Source organism: Dromiciops gliroides, chromosome 1 (genome assembly GCF_019393635.1).
Source record: "Dromiciops gliroides isolate mDroGli1 chromosome 1, mDroGli1.pri, whole genome shotgun sequence".
NCBI lineage: Eukaryota > Metazoa > Chordata > Mammalia > Microbiotheria > Microbiotheriidae > Dromiciops > Dromiciops gliroides.
In genome coordinates, this window is record NC_057861.1 from 695,831,985 (window position 1) to 695,857,846 (window position 25,862).

At 40.0% G+C, this 25,862-nt stretch overlaps 1 protein-coding gene across 1 annotated transcript in view; it reads right to left on the reverse strand.

Moving 5' to 3' along the window:
* XYLB (xylulokinase) overlaps positions 1-25,862 on the reverse strand; it is a 233,601-nt gene that overhangs the window by 116,902 nt on the left and 90,837 nt on the right. The window contains exons 10-14 of the mRNA XM_043978067.1: positions 20,199-20,280; positions 13,706-13,746; positions 12,019-12,134; positions 9,449-9,564; positions 1,703-1,776 (exon numbers count right to left, since the gene is read on the reverse strand). Coding sequence (XP_043834002.1) covers positions 1,703-1,776; positions 9,449-9,564; positions 12,019-12,134; positions 13,706-13,746; positions 20,199-20,280 — 429 coding nt within the window. The remainder of the gene's footprint in view (positions 1-1,702; positions 1,777-9,448; positions 9,565-12,018; positions 12,135-13,705; positions 13,747-20,198; positions 20,281-25,862) is intronic.

Below are 25,862 nucleotides of genomic sequence, written 5' to 3' on the forward strand. Positions count from 1 at the left end.
CACAAATGACCCCACCCAACATCCTTCAGCCTTCCTCTAGAACTCTCTTGGAGAATGTTGTGGGTACCGATGCAAGCATTTTGGCTGTGCATCTTCTTTTAGCTCTCATTCTCACTGTACAAAAAGGCTGCCTCAACTGAATCATACTATTTCTACTTTTTGTTGTTGTTTTTTTTTTCTTTTTTTGAGGTTTTTCCATTTTGTTCTGATTCTTCTTTGACAACATGGCTAATGTGGAAATATGTTTAATGTGATTGTACATATATTCTGTCTTGAGGAGGAAGGAGGAAAGGGAGGGAGGGAAAATTTTGGAACTCAAAATCTTATAAAAACAAATGTTGAAAATTATCTTTACATGTAACTGGAAAAAAATACTATTAAGACTGAAAAAAAGGCTGCCTCTTTTTCTGGTTATGCAGCCCTTAGATAGATTTTTCATCTTTAACCATGAAAGGTAAGTCATCTTTGACTTGCTTAATTTAATTCAGGAAGTATTTCTGACCACTTATTAAGTGCCTAGCATTGTGCTAAGCCCCAAATCAATTCAGAGAAAATTGAACAATGCTTCATAATTCAAGTTAAGACAGTATTCCCTACTGTCTCCTTTCCATGCTGTCTGGTGTCAGCCCATCTTCCTCCTCTGCTCTACACTGAAACACTGGACTCAGCTCCTCGGTCCCTCCAGCCCTGATATGTGAGCTTTTGTCTTACTTTTAGCATGGCCTAAGCCTTCATGCCATTGTCTCCTCAGTATGCCACCTTGTGGGTCTCCCCACCTTTCCAGCATTCTTTTAAGTGTTGTCTTCCCCCATTATATGGGAGGGAGCTCCTTGAAAGTAGGGATTGTTTTCTTGCTCATATGCATGCCCAGTGACTTACAGTGTCTAGCAACTACTAAGGGCTTAATAAATGTGATATCTATCTATATTATCTACCCACCCACCCATCCATCCATCTATCTACCTATCTCTCTACTTATCCATCCATCCGGGGAAGCTAGGTGGCCCAGTGGATAAAGCACCAGCTCTGGATTCAGGAGGACCTGAGTTCAAATCCGGCCTCAGACACTTGACATTTACTAGCTGTGTGACCCTGGGCAAGTCACTTAACCCCCATTGCCCCGCAAAAAAAAAAAAAATTATCCATCCACCCCCCCATCCATCTATCCTCTACCTATTTATCTATATCTATCATCTATCCTCTATCTCTATCTATCATCTATCATGTATCTATCTATTCTCTATCTCTATCATGTATCTTTTATCTATGTCAATCATCAATCTATTCTCTTTATCATCTGTCTATTCCATCTATATCTATAATCTATCTATAACTATATAAAATCTAGCTATATCATCTATCTATATCTATCCTCTATCTCGATCTATAATCTATCATCTATCTACTACCTATTTATATCTAGCCTCTATCTGTATGTATCATCTATCTCCTATCTATTCATCTATTATCTATCTGTCAACATCTATAGGGTTGATATTTAAACATACTACATTATATCTGATTATACAGCATCTTTGCTTAGGAAAAAAAAAGTCCTGAAAATTACAGAAAATGCAGAGGCCTGGAAGTCTGTTGAAGCAGCAGAGCTTAATAGATAATTCAATCAAAATCAAGCACATAATATTATTAAGAATGATTTAGGGTAAGTGATATTAGGGAAATTACAAACACTGGTCTGTACCTTCTGATTGTTTGCATTGAACCTGTAACGCCCAGTGGTCTCTGGAGTAATTTCCATCACATCAAAATAAAAACCTAAAACAGGGCCAAGAAAAGGTTAGTTTTTGTATAGTCAAAAAACCAACAGAGCAATTTCCATATCATCCTAGAAAAATGGCAAACTGGAATGGAGCAGGAAAATGAAGCCCACACCTTCTTTCCTGTGTTGTTCCAAAAGGTTCCAAACTATCACACCTTTGGGGACCAGGCTTCTCCTTTCTTTCTCAATAACCTGGCATCTGACCACTGAGATGTGTTAATACGTGGGCATTCTTTTTGGTATCTCCAGAAGGACTCAATATACCCTTGGGAATTAAGCCTAGACTCTCTGAGGGGTCATGGTTGAACTGGCCAGTGTAGTGATTGGAAATCTTGACTCCAGGGAAGGTGTCTAAAGTCTTCTTGACCTACTGGAAAATCCCTTCACATTGTCCAGTGATGGGGGGTGGGGTATGGTTAGTGAGGGAGGGGGTTGCTCCACATATAGTTGGCTCTGCTAGACAAGACACAGTGAAGTCACTTTGGCTTGGCCAATGGAACATGTTTGGTGATAGAAAGTAAAAAACTTTTGCTGGCTCAGGAATTTGGGCATCTTCTCTTCACACACTTATGCCCATGTGTTCACTAATACACATGTACATACATATGTGCATGAACATATGCATGCACACATAGAAAGAAAAGTATGGGACATTTCAGGTACTATTTAGGGCTAGTATCACTGCCTTTAAATGATGCCTAAGGCAGGACTTTTGAGTCTTCAGACATTTAAATATTCTTTGGAGTGACTTGGGTTCCTTAATAGTCTGAGGCAAACATTATGGCTGTTTTCTGGTTCCCTAACACCCCTTTCTGGGGGTCCTGCTTTATCATGACAATCTTGTCATTACAGAATAAAGCCTTCAGGTTGGGAAGTCAGACAACACTGTCTAGTCTAGCTGAGGTTGGGCCAACATGTGCCCATAATTAGTCAGACCTCAAGGTGGGGGGGGGGTAATCTCCATCTGGGGTTAAGAAGGACAGGTCTTACTCAGGAAAACATCAAGGGTAAATGGAAAAATCCAAAGATGGATTGGTCCAAGCATACTGGGGAGCACCAAGATGTGATGGGCTAAAACAAGGCAGACAACCTGTTGCAAGGATTCAGGACCAGAGAGTCTGTACCAGATTAGGAAACCAAAATGCAAGGAATTATAGGAAATTGATTGTTTGCCTGGCGCAGCCTAATTCCCCAAAGCTTTCATCTTTCTATTGCAGGTGCTGGCTTTCCCTTCCCCTATCCAGCTGGTAGGCAGCTTGGAGGTTCAGTGGATAGAGCACTCTGGGCTGGAAATCAGGAAGATTCATCTTTATGAATTCAAATTTGGCCTCAGGAACTTAGTAGCTCTGTGATCCTGGGCAAGTCACTTCACCCTTTTTCCCCTCAGTTTCCACGTCTATAAAAATCAGCTGGTAAAGGAAATGATAAACCACTCCAGTGGTTTGCCAAGAAAACCCCAAATTGGGTCACAAAGAGTTAGATACAACTGAACAACAACAAACCCAGCTGGTACAGTCCTGGTCCCCCAAATCTCCTCTTTACCTGGCTGCCCATCAGGCTGTGGGAACATATGAGACATTCAGAAAGACTTAACAGAACCCCCCAGGGTTTGGTTCCAGATCCCTAAATGCTCTGATTCAATTGAAAAAGTAAGGAGTACCAGGAGTCTTTAAAATCAGACTCAAACTAGATCATCTAGAGATCTTGGGAGGGGCGGGGGGGAATCCAGAGACCAATAGTTCTTAACTGTTTTGGGGTCATAGATTTTCATGCCAACCTGATAATGCCTAAGAATCCTTTCTCAGAATCATGATTTTAAATGCATAAAAGAAAAAGGGAAAGGTTAAAAGGAAGAAGTCAAATGAACCAATTATACAGTTATAAAAATATTAAAACAAAAAAATTTATAGAACCCAGGTTAAAAACCCTGGCTACAGACCCAATCAAGCAATAATAACTCTTTAGGTACCAACACTGTCAAAGAGCACCTATATCTTTACTCTGAATTTCTGTCAGGAACAAGAATCACAAAACATCAAGGATAAATGGCACGTAGGTAAAACATTAGACAGCTCTGAACACATGAGTTCACCATCTTCCAGACACACTATGATGGAAGCACGTTCTGCACACATCTGGAGACGTCAAACATCCCATCCCATGTCCATGCCAGAAGTGGTTATTCACCAGTGTGTGTAGCCCACACTAAAGGAACAGCCATTTTCCCCATTTCTCCCATGCCCCAGAGGGATCATGAAGTCCAGAAGACTGCAGGTCCCCAAAGTGAAAGGACTATTTTCTTCTCTAATCCTTCAGTCACAGAACGGAACATTGTGAATGTTTACCAACAATATTTTCACATCTGCCTGTCGTGGAAACCCAGAAAGTAAATGTGAGTAGAAACAGACTGTTTTAGAGAAACTGCTCAAGTTATAAGGCAGGCAAAGTTCTGACAATAAACCAGCTACACGAATGATGAAATATATATTGCTATTTTTTCATATTTTCATATTTAATAACTATCCGGCCAAAATTGTCTGCTTATGGTCCTCTGAACATGTTGTGTGCATTCCTTTGTTCCCTCTGTTTTCCATCCTACCCATGCCAGCTCCACCTGGATTGTTCCTAAGCCCCCATTAGCCCCAATTCAAATGCTACCAACTGTCTTCTAAGAAGCCTTCCTTAATCCACCCTGACCCCAATCTGAAGTAATCTCTCCCTTTTCTGAGATTCCTCCCTTGTTTTACCGCTCTGACTAAAGTTTCACATTTTACCTTGTATTGTAGTTATTTGTGTACATGTCTCATGTCTCATGTCATGAAATCCTCCCAACACCCCCCACCCCACCCTGAGGAATGCTTGATTAGTAAACATCTAGAAAAAAAAAAGTGGTTTTCACAAAGAGCTAGCATGGCTTCCTCAAGAACAGATAATGCTGGAGAAGCTGCCATTTCCTTTTTTTTGATAGGATTCCTCAAATGATATATATAGTTTGGCTAGATTTCATCATTTGACAAGATCTCTTGTGTTATCTTTATGGACAAGATGAAGAGGTTTGGGCTGGCTTATAGTACAGTTAGATGCCTATGAAACTGGAGACCCAAAGAGAAGTCAGTAATGTGTTTGCCAATTCAACAATTCAATCCAATAAATATTTATCAAGTGCCTACTATGTGCCAGTCACTATGCTAAGAGCTGGGGATACAAATAAGAAAAAGATAGTCCCTGCCTTCAAGGAGCTTACAGTCTAATAGAGAGAGGTCTTGAAGCAAGTGTTCCAGACATTTGTCCTTGAATCTGGACTGCTTAATATTTTTATCAGTGACTTGGATCAAAGACATAGATGACATGCTAATTAAATTTTCAGATGACAAAAAACTAGGGACAGCTGACATACTGGATGGCATAAGAATCCAAGAAAAGCCCAATAGGCTAGAATGTTTGGCCAGATCAAATAGGGTAGAACAACATAGTTAAAAAGGTTAAGTCTTTATGGATATAAGACCAGCTTTATGGACATAAGAAGGGAGAAGAATGGCCAGATAGCAATTCTTCTGAAAATGATCTGGGAATTTTAGTAAACTTCACACAAAGCATGAATGAACACTGCAACGTGGAGGTCAAAACTGCTGATTCAGTCACTGGCTACATTGAGAGGCCCAGTGTTTCAGCCTAATGGAATAACAATTCTGCTACTCTCAACCCTGGTCAGACCCCATTTTATGAAGGATATCATTATAGTTCATTTATTCTCCTTCACACATTCCACAATCTAGCCAAATTGCCCTTCTCTCTGTTCCCCATATACAGAATTCCATCTCCTATCTCTACACCTTTGTACAGGCCCATGCTTACAGCACGTTTCCTCATCCCCTCCACCTCACACGGTCCCTCATTCCCTTCAAGCCTCAGGTCAAGTGCCACATCTCTGCCTATGAAACCTCTCCTGCTCCTCCAGATGTTGGGCCTCGCCCCCCAAATTTCCTTGTATTTGCTTTGCATATTTTTATATGTATACGTATTGTCTCCCACGATGGAATGAAAGTTTCTCAAGATCAGGGGCTTTTTCAATTTTTTTACTTTCTACGCCCAGTGTCTGACACACAGTAGGCACTTTGAAAAGGCTTACTAACTGATTGATTGACATCATTAAGCTGAGGAACATAGAAAGAAAACAACCAAGATGGTGAAAAGCCTCAAGATCATTCTATGAGTAGACTGGTTAAAGGTACCTGGGGGAGAAGGGTGGCTAGCCAGTAGGAGAGAGAACTTAAAGGTGATATGAATGCCATCTTCAAGTGTCCAAGGAGTTGACATATGGAAGAAAAATTCAGTTTGTTCTTTTGGGACTCAAAGACTAGAACTAAGTAATGAGTAGAAGTTCCAAAGAGGAAAAAAAAAAAAGAAGTTCCAAATAGGAAGATACACTTTGATGTAAGGAAAATACTTTATAACCATTGGAGCCATCCAAAAGTGGAGGAGGCTGCCTCCACTTCCCTCTCATCGGCAGCCTTCAGGCTAAGGTGGAAAACCACTTGTTGAGGATTTTGTGGATGCAATTCCTAATCAGGTATGGGTTATACCAGACTGACTCTGTCTTCCCTTCCAATTCTGGGTTTTCATCTGTTGGGGTTTTTTAAAAAATTCCTCTTAATACCTAATGTAGTACTTTACAAAGTAAATGCTGAACATATGTTTACTGAATGAATGATTCAATCAAACTACATTGAGGATATAGGTTTAAAAAAGTTTGATATATACACCAAAGATTTAAACATAAAACAAAAAGAATGCTTTTACTTATTAAATGAGACCTTCTATGGAAAACTTATGGGGAAATACGGGAAAGAATTACACGGGATGAGGAGAGGTTGTGATTTACACTGGTTGAGGCAATACTCACACTAATGAAATCCCAGACCCATCAAACCATCACTGGGATTGAAAACACAACAAATTGTCTGAATTAACCTGAGATGACTTTTAATTTTCTGAATGTATTATGTTATGGAGGTAATGTTTGACTTTATATCTGAGTATAATAGACTAGACTAGGTAGAATGATCATGACTCAACCCAGGAGATCTCCCATATTGCAGAACTAATAGATAAATGCAGTCAGCAATAGAACTCCCCTTTTATTCAAAGCCAATTGATTCCCTAGTTCCTCCATCTTTCTCCCTCCTCAAACCTCTGCTACCCTTATTCTCCCTACCTCAGGGATCCCCCTCAGCAAATAGCTTCACTTTTTGTTATTCTCAGAGGATCCAGGTCATCTAACCTGAGCTTCCTCACTCAAATTCTGTTCTCTCCCTTCCAATATTTCTTTCTTCACCCCACTCCTCTCCTCCTTCCCTCCTGTCTGAAAAAAGAAATGGCAGGGGCAGCTAGGTGGCGCAGTGGATAAAGCACCAGCGCTGGATACAGGAGGACCTGAGGTCAAATCCAGTCTCAGACACTTGACATTTGCTAGCTGTGTGACCCGGGGCAAGTCACTTAACCCCCATTGCCACACACATACACAAAAGAAATGGCTCTGCTCTCATCCTTGCCCAGGTTATCTTTCCTTTATGCTGCCTCAAAGACTTTACTCCATTGGTCTTCCATTCTTTATTTTTCTTCTATTTTTAATATCTCCCCATTGACTCCATCCCTAACATCCACAAACATATTTTGGTTTCTCCTATTCTAAAAAAAGAATGTTTTAAAAAAATTGTTCCAAATGAGTGTGTTTGTGTGTATCCTTTAAGCTATCAAAGGAGATATATTTAGGGCTGTAAGGGATATTAGCGATCATCTCATCCAACAACCTTATTTTACAGATGAAAAAACAGGCCCAGAAAGGTTATATGGTTTGCTCATGGTCATACAGAAAATACATGGCAGAAGGGCAGCTAGGTGGCGCAGTAGATAAAGCACCAGCCCTGGATTCAGGAGGACCTGAGTTCAAATCCAGCTTCAGACACATGACACTTACTAGTTGTGGGACCCTGGGCAAATCATTTTACCCTCATTGCCCCACCAAAAAAAAGAAAAAAAAAGAAAAAAGTGAGTGAGTGAATGAATGAATAGATAAATAGATAAATGAATAAGTGGCAGAGAAAGTAAGTGAATAAACAGATAGATAGATAAAATAAACAAATGAATGAATGAATGAATGGCAGAGCCAAGATTTGATCCCAGGTCCTTGGACTTTAAATCCAGCAGCCTTCCTATTCCATGTTGCCTCCTCAACAAAATTCTAGGAAAAAAATATAGTCTGCCTTCAGTGAGGCATCCACTTTTTCATCAGTCACTCACTACTCAATCCCTTGTAATCTGGCTTCTGTTCCCATATAAAAATGGATCTTACACTTCAGCAGTGCTAAGTAAATATTTTCTAAATTGAATTGACTATTGACATGCTCAGAAACCAGAATTTTTGAGAGGAATGATAAAATTTCCAAGAGATATTTTACAAATTATATAGATCGGATTCCTTACACAACTGCTTGATGGAAAATCAAATATGAAATGAAGCATCCCTCTTAAGTGAAATAAGGCAGAAACTTCCCATTAATAGAATGACTTTCACATCACATGTATATTTTAAGACAGAATCACATATAATAGTCTCCCTTCAAAAACTTTACTTGGAGCAACAGTAACAATTTAGGTTTTTTGTCTTTTATAGCCCAAGTGCCTACCACAGTGCCAGGAATAAAGAAGGCACTTAATAAATGCATGGTAGATTGATAGAATGCAAAAATCCCAGAGCTGAATGACATCTCAGAGTCCTGCTAGCCAATCAGATACCTGATTAAAAATTCTCTATCATAGTTCCCTTTACTGATCATCTATGTTTTGCTTAAGACTTCTGATGTCAACGAAACCTCTACTTTTGCTGTCCACTTTACTCTGTGACAGCTTTCATCGTCAGGTAGTTTTCCCATCCATTGAGATGAAATCTGCCTCTCTGCACCCATTGTTCCTAGTTCTTTCCTCTAGGGCAAAGCAGAATCCTTTTGTCACTCAGTCATCTTTGGCTCATGGAGAGCAACCATGTTTCCCTGCCTTCTCTTCCCCAGGCTAAACTTCTCACATCTCTCAATATAACCCCATGTGCCAAGGTGTCCACTTCCTTCAGAATCCCAGTTGTCTTCCTCTGTATGTTCTCCAACTGATCAGTGTCCTGCCTAAAATGTGACATCTAGAAACAAAGTACCCCAGGTGTGGTCTGAATAGAGTAGGGCTCTACAGAACTATTGCTTCTATGATTGCATTTGTTTTTTTCAGCTGTAAATCTCACAGCTAACTCCTACTGAGCTAGCAGCCATCCAAAAAATCTGACCTAGTATAGAAGGAGAGTTTCCCGTTGGTAATTAAGATACCTAGTTAATAAATTCTTTCACCCAATGCAGAGAGAAAAGGACAGTAAGGAAAGCTCATTATCTCTACTCTGTTCTCATCACACTGAAAAAACCCTTCACTGCATTATACTGCCAAGAAGAACCTTAGATGAAAAAATACCCAGGCATTACACACTGGGTCTCCTTCATCTTGTCCCACGGGGTCCTTGAGTCTTCCACATTCTACATGAACTTCTTGGATCCAGAAACCTCAGCCGCCCCGCCCCCGCCCCCCCCCCCCAATCGTCCCAGGTGTTCTGCCTTCCCCCAAAGCACATACCCAGATTTCCACAATTTCCAATTTCAGTGGATCGTAGAGCTATGGAGAACTCATCCCAGGAACCTGAAGCAGATTCGTCTCGGACCTTCTCTCTCATCAGAGACCCATTCTTAAAACTAGAGAAAGAAGAAATGAAAACTGTTATATTTAAAGGTTAATTTCCCCAAAAGAGTTGGTCAAAATTGATATAAATACCTAGAACCAACTTCTTAAAAAGCCCCACATTCAGATGCTCTTCTTCCAAGCACCCAAACCCAGTAAAGCCCAATTTTCTCTAGACTAGTATCAAGCAATGAGGCAAAGAAGCATTTATTGAACATCTGTTTGCTACTGAGGTGGAGTATAAATTGCATGCATTTCTGCCACATGGAAATCCAGATATCGCTATATTAAGGCACAACTATATGAACCCTGGAGACAGGATCATGAGAACATACAATTTGGAGCTGAAAGGGACCCTAGAGATCATACTGAGAAGAATGAAGTGACTTAACCCAAGGAGAGCAGAATTGTAGTCTCAGTTCTGCAACTGACTCACTGAATGACTTCAAACAGCAACAACAATCGCTAGCTTTTATACAGTGCTTTAAGATTTACAAATTACTTTACAAATATTACCTAATCTGATCCTCATAAGTACCCTGGGAGGTCAATGTTATTATTATCTCCATTTTATAGAAAGAGGAACCTGAGGCTGAGAGGTTAAATGATTTATCCAGGATCACAGAGTTAGTAAGTGTCTGAGGCAGGATTTAAACTCAAGTCTTCCTGACTTCAAATCAAGTGTTCTATTCACTATACCACTTGTCGTCACAAGGCATCACTTCTCTGGAACTCAGTTTCCTCATGTATGAAACAAGAGGATTAGACAAAATGACTCCTAAGGTCCCTTCCAGCCCTAAATTCTGTGATTCATATTTGTGGCATTTCATCTGGACCCTCCAGCTGACTCTAGAGAAAAGGAGAACAAATCTTCCTGTGAGGTTGTCCCTTAATACCTTTATTCCTGCCTCTATTCCTCCATGTTTCCTTTCTTTCATCCATCCTGCAATGTCCTAAAGTATCCCTTGCCCATCCAGTGGTTTAACCCAAGTAGACCCCAAATGGGGTTATCAAGAGTGGGACATGACTGAAATGACTTAATGACAAAACCCCATTTGGTATGGGTGGCAAGAATGTTGCTGCTTAATTCAAAGGGTTTTTGTTGTTGTTGTTTTTGTTTTTACTTTGCTATCCTATTCAGTAAATGCCATTTTAGCTATGATCTCACACGTTTCATCTTGGCATCAACTAGCTGGGCTTGACTACATTGGTGTCGGGGAATAAACCAAAGAAAGTGATTTATGAGACCTTCCTGACAAGTGAACCTGGTCCCATAAACTCAGAGCTTCTGGCCTTTGGACTGCAAGAGTATTATTAGTTATTTAGTCAATCATTCAAAATATATTTGTCCTCTACTCACTCACTCTCTCTCTCTCTCTCTCTCTCTCTATATATATATATATATACACACATATACATATATAAATATATACATATGCAAAGAACCATATTAGACACTGGGCTAATACACAAGGTTAACATGTATGACCTATATCAAATTGCTTACCATCCCAGAGAAGGGGGAGAAAGAAGGAAAAAAAGGGAATTTGAAACTCAAAATTTTAAAAAAGTTGAAATTTTTTTCATGTAATTGGGGAAAAATAAGCTATTTTTAAAAGTACATAAGGTTGGGGCAGCTAGGTGGTGCAGTGGATAGAGCACCAGCCCTGGAGTCAGTAGTACCTGAGTTCAAATCTGGCCTCAGACACTTAACACTTACTAGCTGTGTGGCCCTGGGCAAGTCACTTAACCCCAATTGCCTCACCAAAATAAAATAAAAAACAAAACAAAACACAAAAAATAAACAAACAAACAAAAGTACATAAGGTTGGGGGCAGCTAGGTGGCGCAGTGAATAAAGCACTAGCCCTGGATTCAGGAGGACCTGAGTTCAAATCCAGCCTCAGACACTTGACACTTAACTAGCTGTGTGACCCTGGGCAAGTCACTTAACCCTCATTGCCCCACCAAAAAAAAAAGTACATAAGGTTAATAAGACATATTCTTGTCCTCAAAAAGCTGACATTCCTTAGAAGTTATGAGATAGGGGCAGCTAGGTGGTGCAGTGGATAAAGCACTAGCCTTGGATTCAGGAGGACCTGAGTTCAAATCCAGCCTCAGACACTTAACTAGCTGTGTGACCCTGGGCAAATCACTTAACCCTCATTGCTCTGCAAAAACAAAAACAAAAACAAAACAAAAAAAGAAGTTATGAGGTACATAAAAAAACTATATAAATGAATGAACATTCTGGACCTATCTTACGTATTGTATCATTTTTTTAGCATAGTTATATATGTCTGTATCTGTTGCATCTTCAGATAAGACTACAGGGTCTGTGCAGGCTGGAAGCATTCTTAGAAGCACTCATTTAATCAAACCTAATCTTAAAGATTTTATGTAATAGGTTTTAACACAGTAACAAAAGTGAGTCCACTGTTTTCAGACTATAAAATATAAACAACCTACCACAAAAGGGCCATGTACTCTTGAGAATCAACAGGGTTACAGAAGATGTGACCTTCTAAAGCAGGGGTTGGTTCCTTGATCCAGAGAAACAGCGTATCACTAGTGCCAAGGCTGACCTGAGTAATAACAAAGCGCACCTAAGCAACAGAAAACTTTTACCACGAAAAGTGTGTGGAAGGAAATTAAGACCACGATGAAAAATTACTTCTGTTTTAAAACAGCAACTTAAGTCATTCTAAGTCAGTGAGATAGAGAAGAAACGTGATCCCAGCTTCTCACCATATGAATTGCTGCCTTATTGCTCCCCTTTTCTCTTTTCTTAGCCTCTGAAAGCTTCATATACACACAAATACATAAACTCATGAATGGTTAGAGCTGCAAATTCACCCCAAATATCACAAGAGCATTGACTTAAAACTGAAAGGGGCCGTATAGTCCAACCACCTCATTTTACGTGAGGTAATTAGGTTAAGTGACTTGCCCAAGGTCACCTAGATAGGAAGCAGAGCTAGGGCTTGCTCCCAGGTCCTCTGACATCAGAATGAGTGCCCTTTCCACTATAGGATGTTGCCTGTCCAAACAGAGACTGCAGGGCCCTCCAGTGCTATAGAGTTGGAGTTCTTTACCAGGAGTATATGAATGTTTTTTCAATACACATTTTTATGTCTGTATTTCACCATTTGGGGTTTCCCTTGTAATCTGAGGCATTTTATTTCTTGAATTTAAAAACATTATTCTGAGAAGGGGCCCATAGGCTGCACCAGATGGGGTCCAGGATACAAAAATATTAAGAATTCTTGCTTTAGGATTAGATGGGAGGTAGTCCATGGCCTCCAGGGTCCCTTTGTACTTGGAGATTCTAAGGTTCCAGGGTTCTGGGATTCCGACATCCTATGACTCACACTGAACAGCTACGAAAAGGTAGAAGGTGCAGGCTAGGAAGGCACATTGGCAGAAATTCTGTAGGTTATTCATTTAGCAAAGGAAAACAGCTTCCTTAATTAATAGGGCCTTGTTTTTCACTGGATGGTTACACTACCTCAGGCCAATCTCTCTCTCTCTCTCTCTCTCTCTCTCTCTCTCTCTCTCTCTCTCTCTCTCTCTCTCTCTTTCTCTTTGTCTCTGTTTCTCTCTCTGTCTCTATCCCTCTGTATCTGTCTCTCTTCCCCTCCCTCCTTGCCTCTCCCCCTCCCTTCATTCCTCCCTCCTTCTTTCTCTCTGTCTCTCTTTGTCTCTCCTGTACCCTCCCTCCCTGCCTGCCTGTCTCTCTTCCCCCATTCATTCCTCTCTCCCTTTCTCCTTTCCTCCCTCCCTCTTTCTCTGGGACTTCATTGCTTCCTTCACACAATAAGGCAGCATGCTGCGTGCTGGTGCCCCTCCCCTCACCCTCTAGATCTGAATGGGATCCAGAGGGAAACCCTTGGGGAACATTCTCCCAGCTTTGAGAAATGAAACGAGTTCCTTTATGAATGAACAGGCACTGGTTGAATGATGTTCCTTTAAAAAATAAAACTTACGGGGCAGCTAGGTGGCGCAGTGGATAGAGCACGGGTCCTGGAGTCAGGAGGACCTGAGTTCAAATCCGGCCTCAGAAACTTAACACTTACTAGCTGTGTGACCCTGGGCAAGTCACTTAACCCCAATTGCCTCACTAAAAAAATAAAAAAATAAAAAAAATAAAACTTACTGCAATGTCACCTTCTTCCAGTCTCATTCCAGCTAATGATGCTGAAAAGATAAAGAGAAGCCTTTGTTTAATCAATAACTAAGCACCCTGCCACATTATTATTACAATCAACAGAAAAATACAAGAGACACTTATTAAGTGCTTCCTGTATGCGGAACAAGGGCTCATCAACAACTGGACAATTCTCACCAATGGTAAAGGGAGGGTCATTCCATTGTAGCAGTGATTGAGGACCACTGCTTGGAACCCAACCCAAATTCCTCCTATATGAATGAGCAGAGGCTGGGGAGAATCCCTATGCTGAATGAGACACTTATATACCTGCATTGACACTAGAAACCAAGTGCTCTTTTTACTGAAAAACCAAATGGAATCTATTAGGTGACTAACTCTGGACCCTTCATTTGTCACAGCAGAAGGTACTAACAAAATAACAGAACAATCCCACAATTCAAAATGAAATTTCATGAGAAAAGAGCTGAAGGGGTTCAATGATTTGCTTAGATGTGTAGGAAAGCCATGGATCGATGGAGTCTAGAACTTCCTACCTCCAGAGGATGAAGTGATATTCTACCTTGCCAAGGCTAACTCTTCCACATGTGTTCTGTCCCTTATTGCCCCTTCTTCTATCCCAGCCCACTAGCCCAGATCTGAGCTGGGGGGAACAGAAGGAAATAGGTGCCACAGTCTGCCCTCTTCTCCAACCTTCCTCCCAAAGTAGGGCCTCTGTCAGTGTAAGGACTGTGGGTTCCATCCCATAAGAAAAGGTATGGGGGTGGGATCATTATCCAGGCAGGAAGGTGAAGGGTCTTACCACCTGCCCTCCTGTATCCTTCAGACCCCAAGTCACTACAATGTGATCAAACAACATACCCTAAGGACACCTGGGTCAATTAGGTGGATAGAGCACTGGGCCAGGAGTCAGGAAGATCTCCTCTTCTTCATCTCTTTATTTTGGCTGATTCTTCACCATTCTTCAAATTACCCAGGCTTGAAATCTTTAAGTCATTTTGACTTTTTCTCTCATGAACCAGTTGATCCTACCAAGTCATATTGATTCTGCCTATCACAACATTTCTCACATCTACCCCCTCCTCTCAACAGCTCCTATCAAAGTCCAAGCCCTTGGGACTTTTCACTCATTCTATTATAATAGGCCTCCTAGCTGGTCCCTCTGCCTCAGCTCTCACCATTGTCTAATCCATTGCACACTCTGCTGCTAAAGAAAATTTGCTAACACAAATTCCTAAAGTACTCTGTTCTTCAAAAACCTTCAGTGGCTTATTTAATAAAATACAACTTCTTCAAATCTGGCCTCAAACACTTGACGCTTACTAGCTGTGGGACCCTGGCCAAGTCACTTAACCCTCATTGCCCTGTGGGGGGGGGGGGAGAATACAAATTCCTTAGGTTTTATTTCCTTCCCAGCAGTGCTCATGATAATAGACTTCAAAACCATCCTTTAACTGCTGTTTCATCCTAGAACTTTCTTCAGTGTCTGGGGTCTCCTCCTGGAATGTCCAACTATCTTTGTGGCCTTCTTACCCTGGAATATTCCTCCAGCAAGCCAAACCTCCTTCTCCTATTAGCGAGTTCCTCCCCCTGGGACCTCCATTTTGTGGAGGGGGCCCAGGCTAGCCAGCCTTCATTTCTAAATAGTGCCAGAAGGTTTAGACCAAAACTATGCCTTTATGTTTTGACATTGATCAGAATATAGAGATGCAGGGATGATGGCATAATTCTTAACAAATTGTCAGATGTCACCACTAGATCTTAGAAAAGTCTTGGACTCTCAGAAGCTATCAAGCAATCAGTGAGAGATAAGCGCTTCTATCTTTTTAGAGTCAATGCTTATTCCTTCCCTGAAGACACTATGTTCCTCATGTGTTCTAGAACAATGGTGTCAAACTCAAGGAGAAATGAGGGCCTCTAATCTGTACCTAAGGATCCCTGCAGGCCTCTTAGTTTTAAAATGTAATGTTATCAGAGATTGGTATCTCTGAGCCATGTGCTATGTGCCTATCTCCCCATGAGAAGTCCAAGGATTTCTTTCATGGCTTCCCTTCCCTCCCCCCTTCCCCTCCCTTGGCCCTAAATAAACTACCACCTTATTCTAAAAAAAAATGTAATGTTATCTATGTTTTATTGTGTATTTATTTTGTTAAATATTTCCTAATGACATTTTAATCTGGTTTGGGTGACGCTAAGGAGTTTTGTGGGTCACAGAGCTACGTATTTGCTATCTTGGCTCTAGAGAACTAAAACTTGGCAATTTCAGATGAGCATCTTCCAAAAGCTAATTCCATTAGCTTTTAAGGCTCTTCCAATGCCTTTTGAGATACTGATACCATCTATGTATGCCAACACTTCCAAGTAGTTCACATTATTAAACACATTCTCCATGAGTCCCATAAGAAATTCCTTGGGGTATATTTCCAAACTGGTAGAACTCCAACAGATGAAGGCCATCATCTTCTTGACTTTCTTTAGAGGTATCTGAAAGTACTCACTATAAAAAGGTTCAACAATGAAAACCATTTGGATTCATAAACAACCATCCAAGACATCTTGAGTTTCTGGCATGGGACACTGATTCAACTTAATTTTCTTGTTCAAAGTCTGATAGCCTACATATATCTAGATCTTTCTACTCTCCTTCCATAATACCCGCGGGAGTCATAGAGAAAGCTTGGCTCCATTGGGGTACCACTAACAGTTTCTTCAGGTAATTACTCTAGGTTTCCATCTCAAAAAAGGGCAATTTTCCACTAATAATGTCAAAAATGTCAGGAGTTATTGAGGTAGATTCTGTTCATTGTTTCACAAGCATACCACATGCTCCATTTATGCAGTCAAAGAACATTAGTCTCCATGGTGAGTTCATTCCTTAGATGATCTTTCTATTCTGTAGGTACTAGAGAGTCACAAAAATCCAATTTTTCTACATCCGCTTTTGAGGTGAAAGGTACACTATTGTTTTGTTGCTTTCTTTCACCATGAATCTCTCTAGCTCATCAAGTAAAAGACAACCTGGCTTCTGAGCCATTGCTGTTCTGAAATAGCAATAAGCTTCCTCAGCAGAAAGCAGGGATCTTTGAGGTGTTTAAGCCCCAGCTGGCCACATGCAGTGTTCTGCCTGTACTTTGAACAGGCTTGACTTGGTCCCCATCAACACTGATATTACAGAGGTATTTACAGCATCTGGACATACCACAATCGTGGTGTCTCCCTTATTGCTAACACCCACAACTTCTCCAGGGAAAATCAAACTCACATTGGCATAATCCAAAGATAAGTGCAATGCTTCTCACCCAATACACAGAGGCCTTGCCCCTGCATGGGGTGTAGACATACAGGTTGAAGGTCAACTGTCACTGAGAATAACATCAGAGCACTCTATAGCTTCACTTCTAGGTGGTGCAGTCAGCACAGTCCTGCTTTGGAATTCAGGAAGACCTGAACTCACAACCTATTTCAGAGGCTTACTAGCTCTATGACTCTGGGCAAGTCACTTAACCTTCCAGCCTCAGTTTCCTCATCTGTAAAATGGGGATAATAATAGCACCTATCTCTTCAAGTCATTTTGAAAATACAATTAAATATATTTAGAGTCCTTAGCAAATCTTAAAGCAGTAGATTAATGTTAGCTATTATCATCATTATTATAATGATTATTTACTATCACTCCTTCATAAGGTTTTATAAGTTCAAGTGTAAAGGATAGAGGAAAATTTGGTCAGTCAAGAATAAGGCTCTTTGAGAACTGGGATAATGTCTCCAAGCTCACAGCCTGCTACTGGCCAGGTGGCATTCATCTCTTGACATACTAATTCCAAATTTCTCCTTTGATTGCATCCAGCACTGGTCTGTCGATCTAGTCTACAGCTGTAGCTGGGCTCTGTCTCTGTCTGTCTCTTTGGCTGCGCTATGCTCTGTTGCTGCTGCTGCTGTTTTAGAACTGACCCCTGCTACCTTCCTTTCTGGGAATAACAGCTCTAGCCACTGTGCCATCTCCCAGGAGGTTTGCCCTGAGACCCTGAAGACTTCTCTACGTGATCAAGAGTAACCTTTCTTTTGGCTTCAGTGACCCAGACCTGAGATGTCTTAGAGCTGATCAGAATCAGTTGAGTTGATGTGAAACCTCTCCCCCCCGACACACACATACCTCTGCTGCCTTCACCTTGAATCTCTTCAGCAGGTGTATGAGCTCTGATCCTTGAGACACTACCCAGGCTATTCAATCATTGTTAAGTATCCCCTAAAATGTCCTTGTCACATGATTCCCTCTTGGTCTCTTGTTAGAGCAAGACAAGTGGTTTGGTCAGGAAGAATGTGTGTGTGTGTGTGTGTGTGTGTGTGTGTGTGTGTGTGTGTGTGTGTCCATGTGCACACCTGACGTGCAGCCTACAAAGGACCAAAAAAATTATAAATGAACAAAACTTCATTTGGTCCTCAGCTTGCCCCATAACTAGTGGATGAGGGGAGATCATTCCTGGATCCTAAGTTCTGGCACCCATACAGGAAGAAGCCTGAGAGATGAGAGCCATGGAAAGGGGGAAGGATGTGGGCCCAAGAGAAGGGAGAATTGTACCAAGGCCTCAGAGATGGCAGCCGCTTTGGCACTGTGGTAGAAGAGTAATGGCAAATCTTTGAACCTCCATGAGCTTCAGTCTCTTCATCTGTAAAATGAGGGGTTGGCCTACTGGCTTCTAGAGTCCCTTCCAGTTCTATAGCTATTAATCTGAAGGTTTCAGGATCCAAAAGAGAGCAGGGTCAGGGGAACAGCTAGGTGGCACAGTGGATGAAGCACTGGCCCTGGATTCAGGAGGACCTGAGTTCAAATCCGGCCTCAGACACTTGACACTTACTAGCTGTGTGACCCTGGGCAAGTCACTTAACCCTCACTGCCCCACAAAAAAAAAAAAGAGAAAATAAGACTCTATCAAAAGAGAGCAGGAGGACTTTCAGGACAGTACCTCCTAAGAAGAAGTAGGAATTGCTGAATGGCCCAGTTTTGCCTAGAGAAGACAGCAAGCATATGGCCCTAATGCCAAAGGACCAATAAGGTATTTGATAGCAAACCTACTCCAGTCTTTGGAATGCGGCACTCTGATGGAAAGAAGGTTGACTTTTTGACAATATCAAACACCAAAACCCTTTTGGGGGAACTCTGAATATTATAGCTCAATATTACCTTAGGGTAATATTATAAAATTCTGAAGACTTGTATAGTTTCCTATGGGAAATTAAAGACTCACAGAAAGGAAAGGTTTCATCTCAAGGTTGATTCCCTTCTGGGGTGGGAAAACCAAATGACAAAGTAAAGAACTATATATCTGGAGAGGTGCATCATCCCTAGAAAGAGGTATGATTTAGAGGAGAGGAAAGGAAAATTATCACAACTCTTTATGGGCCAGTGTATATTCTTTATGTTGTGTATTTTCTGTGGGTTCAAATAAAGGCTGTCCTATATCTATAATATGTTGTTGGTGGAATGCTTGCATCAGAACTGGAAGCTTTTTACTGACATCTGTAGAAATCAAGACAATACTCTGCTGTTCTCGGAGGGAACCCTAAGATCATTAGTCAAATTCAGTGATTTCTCAGATGCCTCCAGAACTGAACCAAGTTTCTTTTGTAAGCCCAGAGCTTAAGGTTCTAGGCAAAGGGCCACAGAAAGAAAGCAGATTCTTATACCTTAAACACCTGCCCTTTGAAAATCAGGGAGCTAAGTCCTAGAGGATGCCCATAGTCAAAGGTCCAGAAGAAAAGGAGAATCCAGAAAAAGAGACAAAGTGTATGAGATCCTGGGGAAAGGTTTTTAAAAATTCAGAATTTATGTTTAAAAAAAATAAAGGTTCCTTTTATTACATGAAGTTTAAAAACAGTGATGAAGACCAGAACCTATGTCATAGAGAAATCAACAAAGGCAACATGTATTTAGACTGGGGGGGCGGGGGGGGGGCGGGAACCCAATTAAGAGAAAACATGTTATCTCTGAATATTTGAAAGGTCTTTATAAGGAAGAGAAATTAGACTTTGTATGTCTCTAGAGGGTGGAAAGAGGACCAATAGATGGAAGCTATAAAGAGACAGATTTTGGCTCAATATAGGAAAAACTCATGAGTCTGTGCTAAGTCAAAATGGAAAATGCTACCACAGGAGGAAATGATTACCTGTTTGCTACAAATATGTAAGTGGGGAATGGATGAGCCCGTTGAATATGCTAAATATGGAATTCCTGCATGGTACAAGAGCTTTGGTTAGAAGAGATCCTTGCATCCTATAAGACTTAATTCTCTGCATCTATGGAAAACGGTAGAAGTAGGACAGCAGTGCTTATAACCTTACAACAGAATGATGAAAAAGTGTGAAAAAACTATTCTAAGAAGTGGTGACTCTGTAATAGTCCTACCAATTTGGTTTTTTTTAATGGGATTGATGTGTTCATTCACAAACATCTATTTCTGAAAATACATAACGTACTTCTTACCTGGATTGTCTCCAGTGAAGGCTATCACTTTACATGCAGAGTTGAACCCATAACGCCGAACGTGATATGAAGAAATAGATCCCTAGTTAGAAGAATAAAACAAAGTCGATGCATCAATAGCAAAGTATTATTGTCATCATTTTGCAGATGAATAAACAGATCAGAGAGACTTAAGGATTAGGCTATGGTCAAACAGCAAGTTTCAGAGGCTGGATTTGAATGGAGGTCTCTATGTCTAGTTAGTTATGTCTCTACATCACACTTATTCCAAAATAATCTCTTAATTTTATAGCCATTGGCATTTACATAATCATAGTCAGTGTATATATATATATATATATATATATATATATATATATATATATATATATATATATATATATATATATATTACTGTTACAATTCAGATTTTTAAAATTTGAAATAATTGCATATTCCACATTTCTTTGTATCCTTAGTATTTATCATTTTATGGTACAATAATATTTATGTTTAAAAAACACAAATTATTTATCAATTCTTTAGAAATGGATAATTATTATCCATTTACTATTATGAATAAATTTAAGAAGTAGCTATGAATATAGAGACAGCCTCGGAGTTACTAAGACCTAACTTAAGAATCCCACCTTTGATATATACTGGTTCTGTGACTCTAATCAAGGCACTTAACCTCTGATTGCCCCCCTGCAAATCATCTAAGACTATAAGTTTCAGAGCAAGTGATGATTATGTAGGGATAAAAATTATAGATCCAGTACAAAATAATAATTTATTATGAAAATGTTTGTTCTGATAGGCATTTTCCTCTTTTAATAAAATCTTTAGGGCCAGTTCCAGTGGGATCACCAGGACAGAGCTATGAATGGCATTCATTAGTCAAGAGAGTTTATTTCCTACCATATGTACCATTCTTCCCCCATCCCATCTCAAATAACAGAAGCAATCATCTGGAAACCAGTTTACCAACATTTTTTCATTACTAGTCTGCTGAGTCAGTTATAGAGATATGAGGCTATGAAGATATGTATATTTCATATATAATATATTTTAACAAGTAAAGAAAAACATTACTCCAATATTCCTCAGCCTAAATTCTTTAAGCAAGCTAAGCAACTGTGAGTTGTTCACCAAAACAATGATTGTTAGCTTCCCTGTGTCATCAGACATGAGATCCTTCAACTTGGGCAATATGTACTGAAATTTTCCTGAAAAAAAATTCTCTGAAATATGCTAACATCCCAAGAAAGCAAAAATCAAAAACATGCCTTCAAAAATTAATAGCATATAGCAGTAGGTGGTTACTGCTGAAAAGAAATTGGACACATCTGAAAGCAATGTACAGAAATGAATTTTAAAATGAGGGAAAATTAAACACATACCCAATTTTTTCACTTATCAAAAAAGTAATGCACCCTTAAAGGAGAGGGCGGGGTGGGGGGGGAACACTAGAAATCTTTTTTAAAATTCCCCAAATTTCAATATAGGAGGTGTTCCTGATGGGGGAAAGAGGTTTATTTTTAGGGTTTGTTCCATTTGTTGAAAATTTTATGCCTTTCATTTTCCAATTCAACTTGGGACAAATCATGTATACAGAAGAGTGCTACCAGCTTCTTTGTATTGCCCAGGCAAAGCTCCAGTCAGTAAGGCACAAGTGGGACAGTTTCGAGGGAAAGGTTCACTGCAGTCTACTTTGTGGAGGCAGAATGTTGTTTGTAGCAGAACGTGTATGGGAATATAAGACCAAGAGTCTTTCCCCATTAGATTAATGCTTAAAGGGTTGAAACTAACAGTTCCCAAAAGAAGATATTCAAACTATCAACAACTACATGAAAAAATACTCCAAATTACTTAAAAAAAAAAAAAGCAAATTAAAATGACTGAGATTTAATCTCACACCCAACAAATTGGCAAAGATGACCAAAAAAGAAGAAAAAACACTCAATGTTAGAGGGGTTATGCTAAGACAGGAAAAACAGTAAACTGATGAGGGGCAGCTAGATGGCACAGTGGATAGAGCATTGGCCCTGGAGTCAGGAAGACCTGAGTTCAAATCTAGCCTCAGACACTTAACACTTACTAGCTGTGTGACCCTGGGTAAATCACTTAATCCGAATTGCCACACCAAAAAAACTCCCAAACAAACAAATAAACCAGTAAACTGATGGCAGAGCTGTGAGTTGTTTATATCTTTTGTACCATGATATAGTTAGTAAACATAGACCCTAAGGAAGTCAAAGACAGAGGGAAAGGTCATATTTGCCAAAATATCTACAAAAATACTTTTTGTGGTAGTAAAAAAAAAATAGTTATAAAGAGGTATCCATAAATTGAGGAATAAACTAATGAAGTTATATAAATGTAATGAAATATGATTGTGCTTTAAGAAATAGGAAATTAGGAGAAATGTAGAAAAACAAGAAGATTTCATGAACAGAGTGAAAATACAATAGTAAATACATAATGGCTATATCACAAAGGAAGATAACACAAAAAGATCAGATTATAGGTTGATGTAATAGCAGATCTTGATTCCAGGGGACTGAAGATGACATTTTTCTCCTACTCTCAGTACTGAGGTGGGGGACCACAAGAAGCCTCAAAGGAACATTAAAAGAAAAGAAAAGAAAATTTAGTATGATTTGGTCTAGTCATTTTGTAAAGCAATTTAAAACTATGTCCCCAAAGCTAACAAATTGTGCATACACAGTAACATGACTACCAGATCTACACCCTAAAGAGATCAAAGGAAGAGGAAAATGACCTATACATACAAAAACAGTTTCAACAGCTTTTTTCATGGTGACAGAGAATTGGAAAGTGACAAGGTGCCCATCAAACGGGAAATGGCTGAATGAGCTATGGTATATATTCAATAAAATACTATTGTTCTATAAGAAATGCTTTTCATTTTGTTCTATAAGAAATGCAGTGGATAAAGCACTGGTCCTGGATTCAGGAGTACCCGAGTTCAAATCCGACCTCAGATACTTGACACTTAGTAGCTTTGTGACCCTGGGCAATTCACTTAATCCTCATTGCCCTCCAAAAAAAGGAAAAAAAAAACTTTTGCTTTGGTTGCTAACAATAGCTAGCATTTATAAAGAATTTTACAGTTTTCAAAGTACTTTACAAATGTTATTTCATTTAATTCTCACAACCTGGTGAAGTAGGTACTATTATTCCCATTTTATAGATGAGGAAACTGAGGCTGAGAGAGATTAAATGACTTGCCTAGAGCCATGCAGCTAGTATTAGAGACAAGATTTGAACTCAGATCTTCCTGACTCCAAGTTCAGGAACCACCAAATAAAGGAGATGATTTCAAAGAAACTTGAGGATATTAGTATACACTGATGCAGAATTAAGTGATCAATTTCTATAATAGCATCACTATTATAGAGACAATTTCAAAAGACAAGAATTCTGATCGACACAATGACCAACCATAATTCCAGAGCACTTGAGATGAAACATGTTATCCACCTCTTGATAGATAAGTGATGGACTCAGAGTACAGACTGAGACATTTAACATAACTAATGTAAGAATTTGCTTTGCTTGATGATACATACTTGTAACAGGGGTTTTATTTTTCTTGCTTTCTCAACTGGTGGATAGAAGGAGGAGGAATGGAGGATGGGAACAATGAGAAGGAGAAATACAGCTCTTAAAAATTAATTTAATTTAAAAATAAAAAGGAAGTATGGGGGCAGCTAGGTGGCGCAGTGGATAGAGCAACTGCCCTGGAGTCAGGAGGACCTGAGTTCAAATCTGGCCTCAGACACTTAACACTTACTAGCTGTGTGACCCTGGGCAAGTCACTTAACCCCAATTGCCTCACTTAAAAAAAAAAAAAAGGAAGTATGCTCGACCTGGAATAAAAGGGGAAACTTGGGTTCAGAATCTAGCTCTACTACTTATTCTCTGTATAACATTTGTCAAATCACTTCTCTCTATTTTTGTAGTTGTTTTTCAGTCATTTCAGTCGTGTCTGACTCCTTGTGACCCCATTTGGGATTGTCTTGGCAAATATACTGGAGGAGTTTACCATTTCCTTCTCCAGCTCCTTTTACAGATGAGGAAATGGAGGCGATTTACATATCTGTAAAATAGGGATAATTACACGACCTCGATTACAGGGTTATTGTGGATAAGGAGCTTTGTAAGTCTTGAAGAGCTATATTTTTTAAAGTATTTTTGTTACAACTTTATTCCAATTTTCAGATGGTCCTAATTTGTTTTCCCTGTTCATGACAATGTCTGTCAAGGTAGCCTTGATTCCCCTTCAGTAGATATCACTTCCCCTATTTCCCTGAGAATATCAAATGAACTCCCTCTTTCCCCCATTCCACAACAAAAAACCCTTCAATACTTTCTTCATTTGATCTAGTTTCTGAACAAGAGGTGGACCTTCTCCACAGCAAGACCAGTTCTTAATCTCATCCTTTTCCATCTCTTCCAAGAGTTTGTCCTTAATAATCATCCTGTCAGGGCAGCTAGGTAGTGCAGTGGATAGAGCACCGGCCCTGGTGTCAGGAGGACCTGAGTACAAATCCAACCTCAGACACTTGACACTTGCTAGCTGTGTGACCCTGGGCAAGTCACTTAATCCCAATTGCCTCACTTCAAAAAACAAGGTGGCACAGTGGATAAAGCGCCAGCCCTGGATTCAGGAGTACCTGAGTTCAAATGTGGCCTCAGACACTGGACACTTACTAGCTGTGTGACCCTGGGCAAGTCACTTAACCCCCATTGCCCCACAAAATAAATAAATAGATAGATAGATAAATAAATAAATAAATGACTCCCCACTCAGGATAACCACCCCAACTTCACTCACCCTTGAAAGCTGGGTTCCCATAAGGTAGAGTGGTTCTAGTGTATCTTGTGGGTGGCCACCCCCCCACCAGTATACTTTCCATTAACGGTGAGTTAACATAACTAGTCTTTCCTAAAATGACACAGAAAGACAGTTTTGTCTTTTCCTCTATAAATCTGGGGCATATTCTACCACAAATACCAAAAAAAAAGCATTCATGGGAAGAATGGGCATCAGCTAAGAGCACAATAGTAGCAAACCACATATGTAGGGAACACACATGCCCAAGACAATTTGCAACCACAGTATTGCCTCAGTGTCTTTCTCTCCTTAAAGAGTCCTCTCTTCAGTCCTGCTCTCAATTGCTAGAGCTAGCTCTCTCTCGAGTCCAGATCTGGCTCTCTTCTCTTTTAACTGATAAATCCAACTTTTTGCCATCCTTATCTTTGATTGTAGTTTCTGACATTGCTGACTACCCACCTGGATACCCTCTACTCCCTTGGCATCTATGACACTGGTCTTTTCTTGGTTTTCTTTCTACGGATTTGATTGCCCATTCTTGGGCTCCTGTGTTGGATCATCACTGATCCACTCTTCACCTCCTAATCATGAGTGTTACACAAAGCTTTATCCTGGGTCCTCTTTCTATACCCTATCTCTTGATAATATCATCAGCTCCCATGGATTCAATTATCATCTCTATTTAGAAAATTTGAACATCTTTCTATCCAGCTCTGATCTTTCTCCCTGGAACTCCAAGCCTAGACCACCCTATGCCTGATAGCTATCTCTGTCTGGGTATCTCATGATCATTTCAAACTCAGTTTTCCAAATGGAGTGAG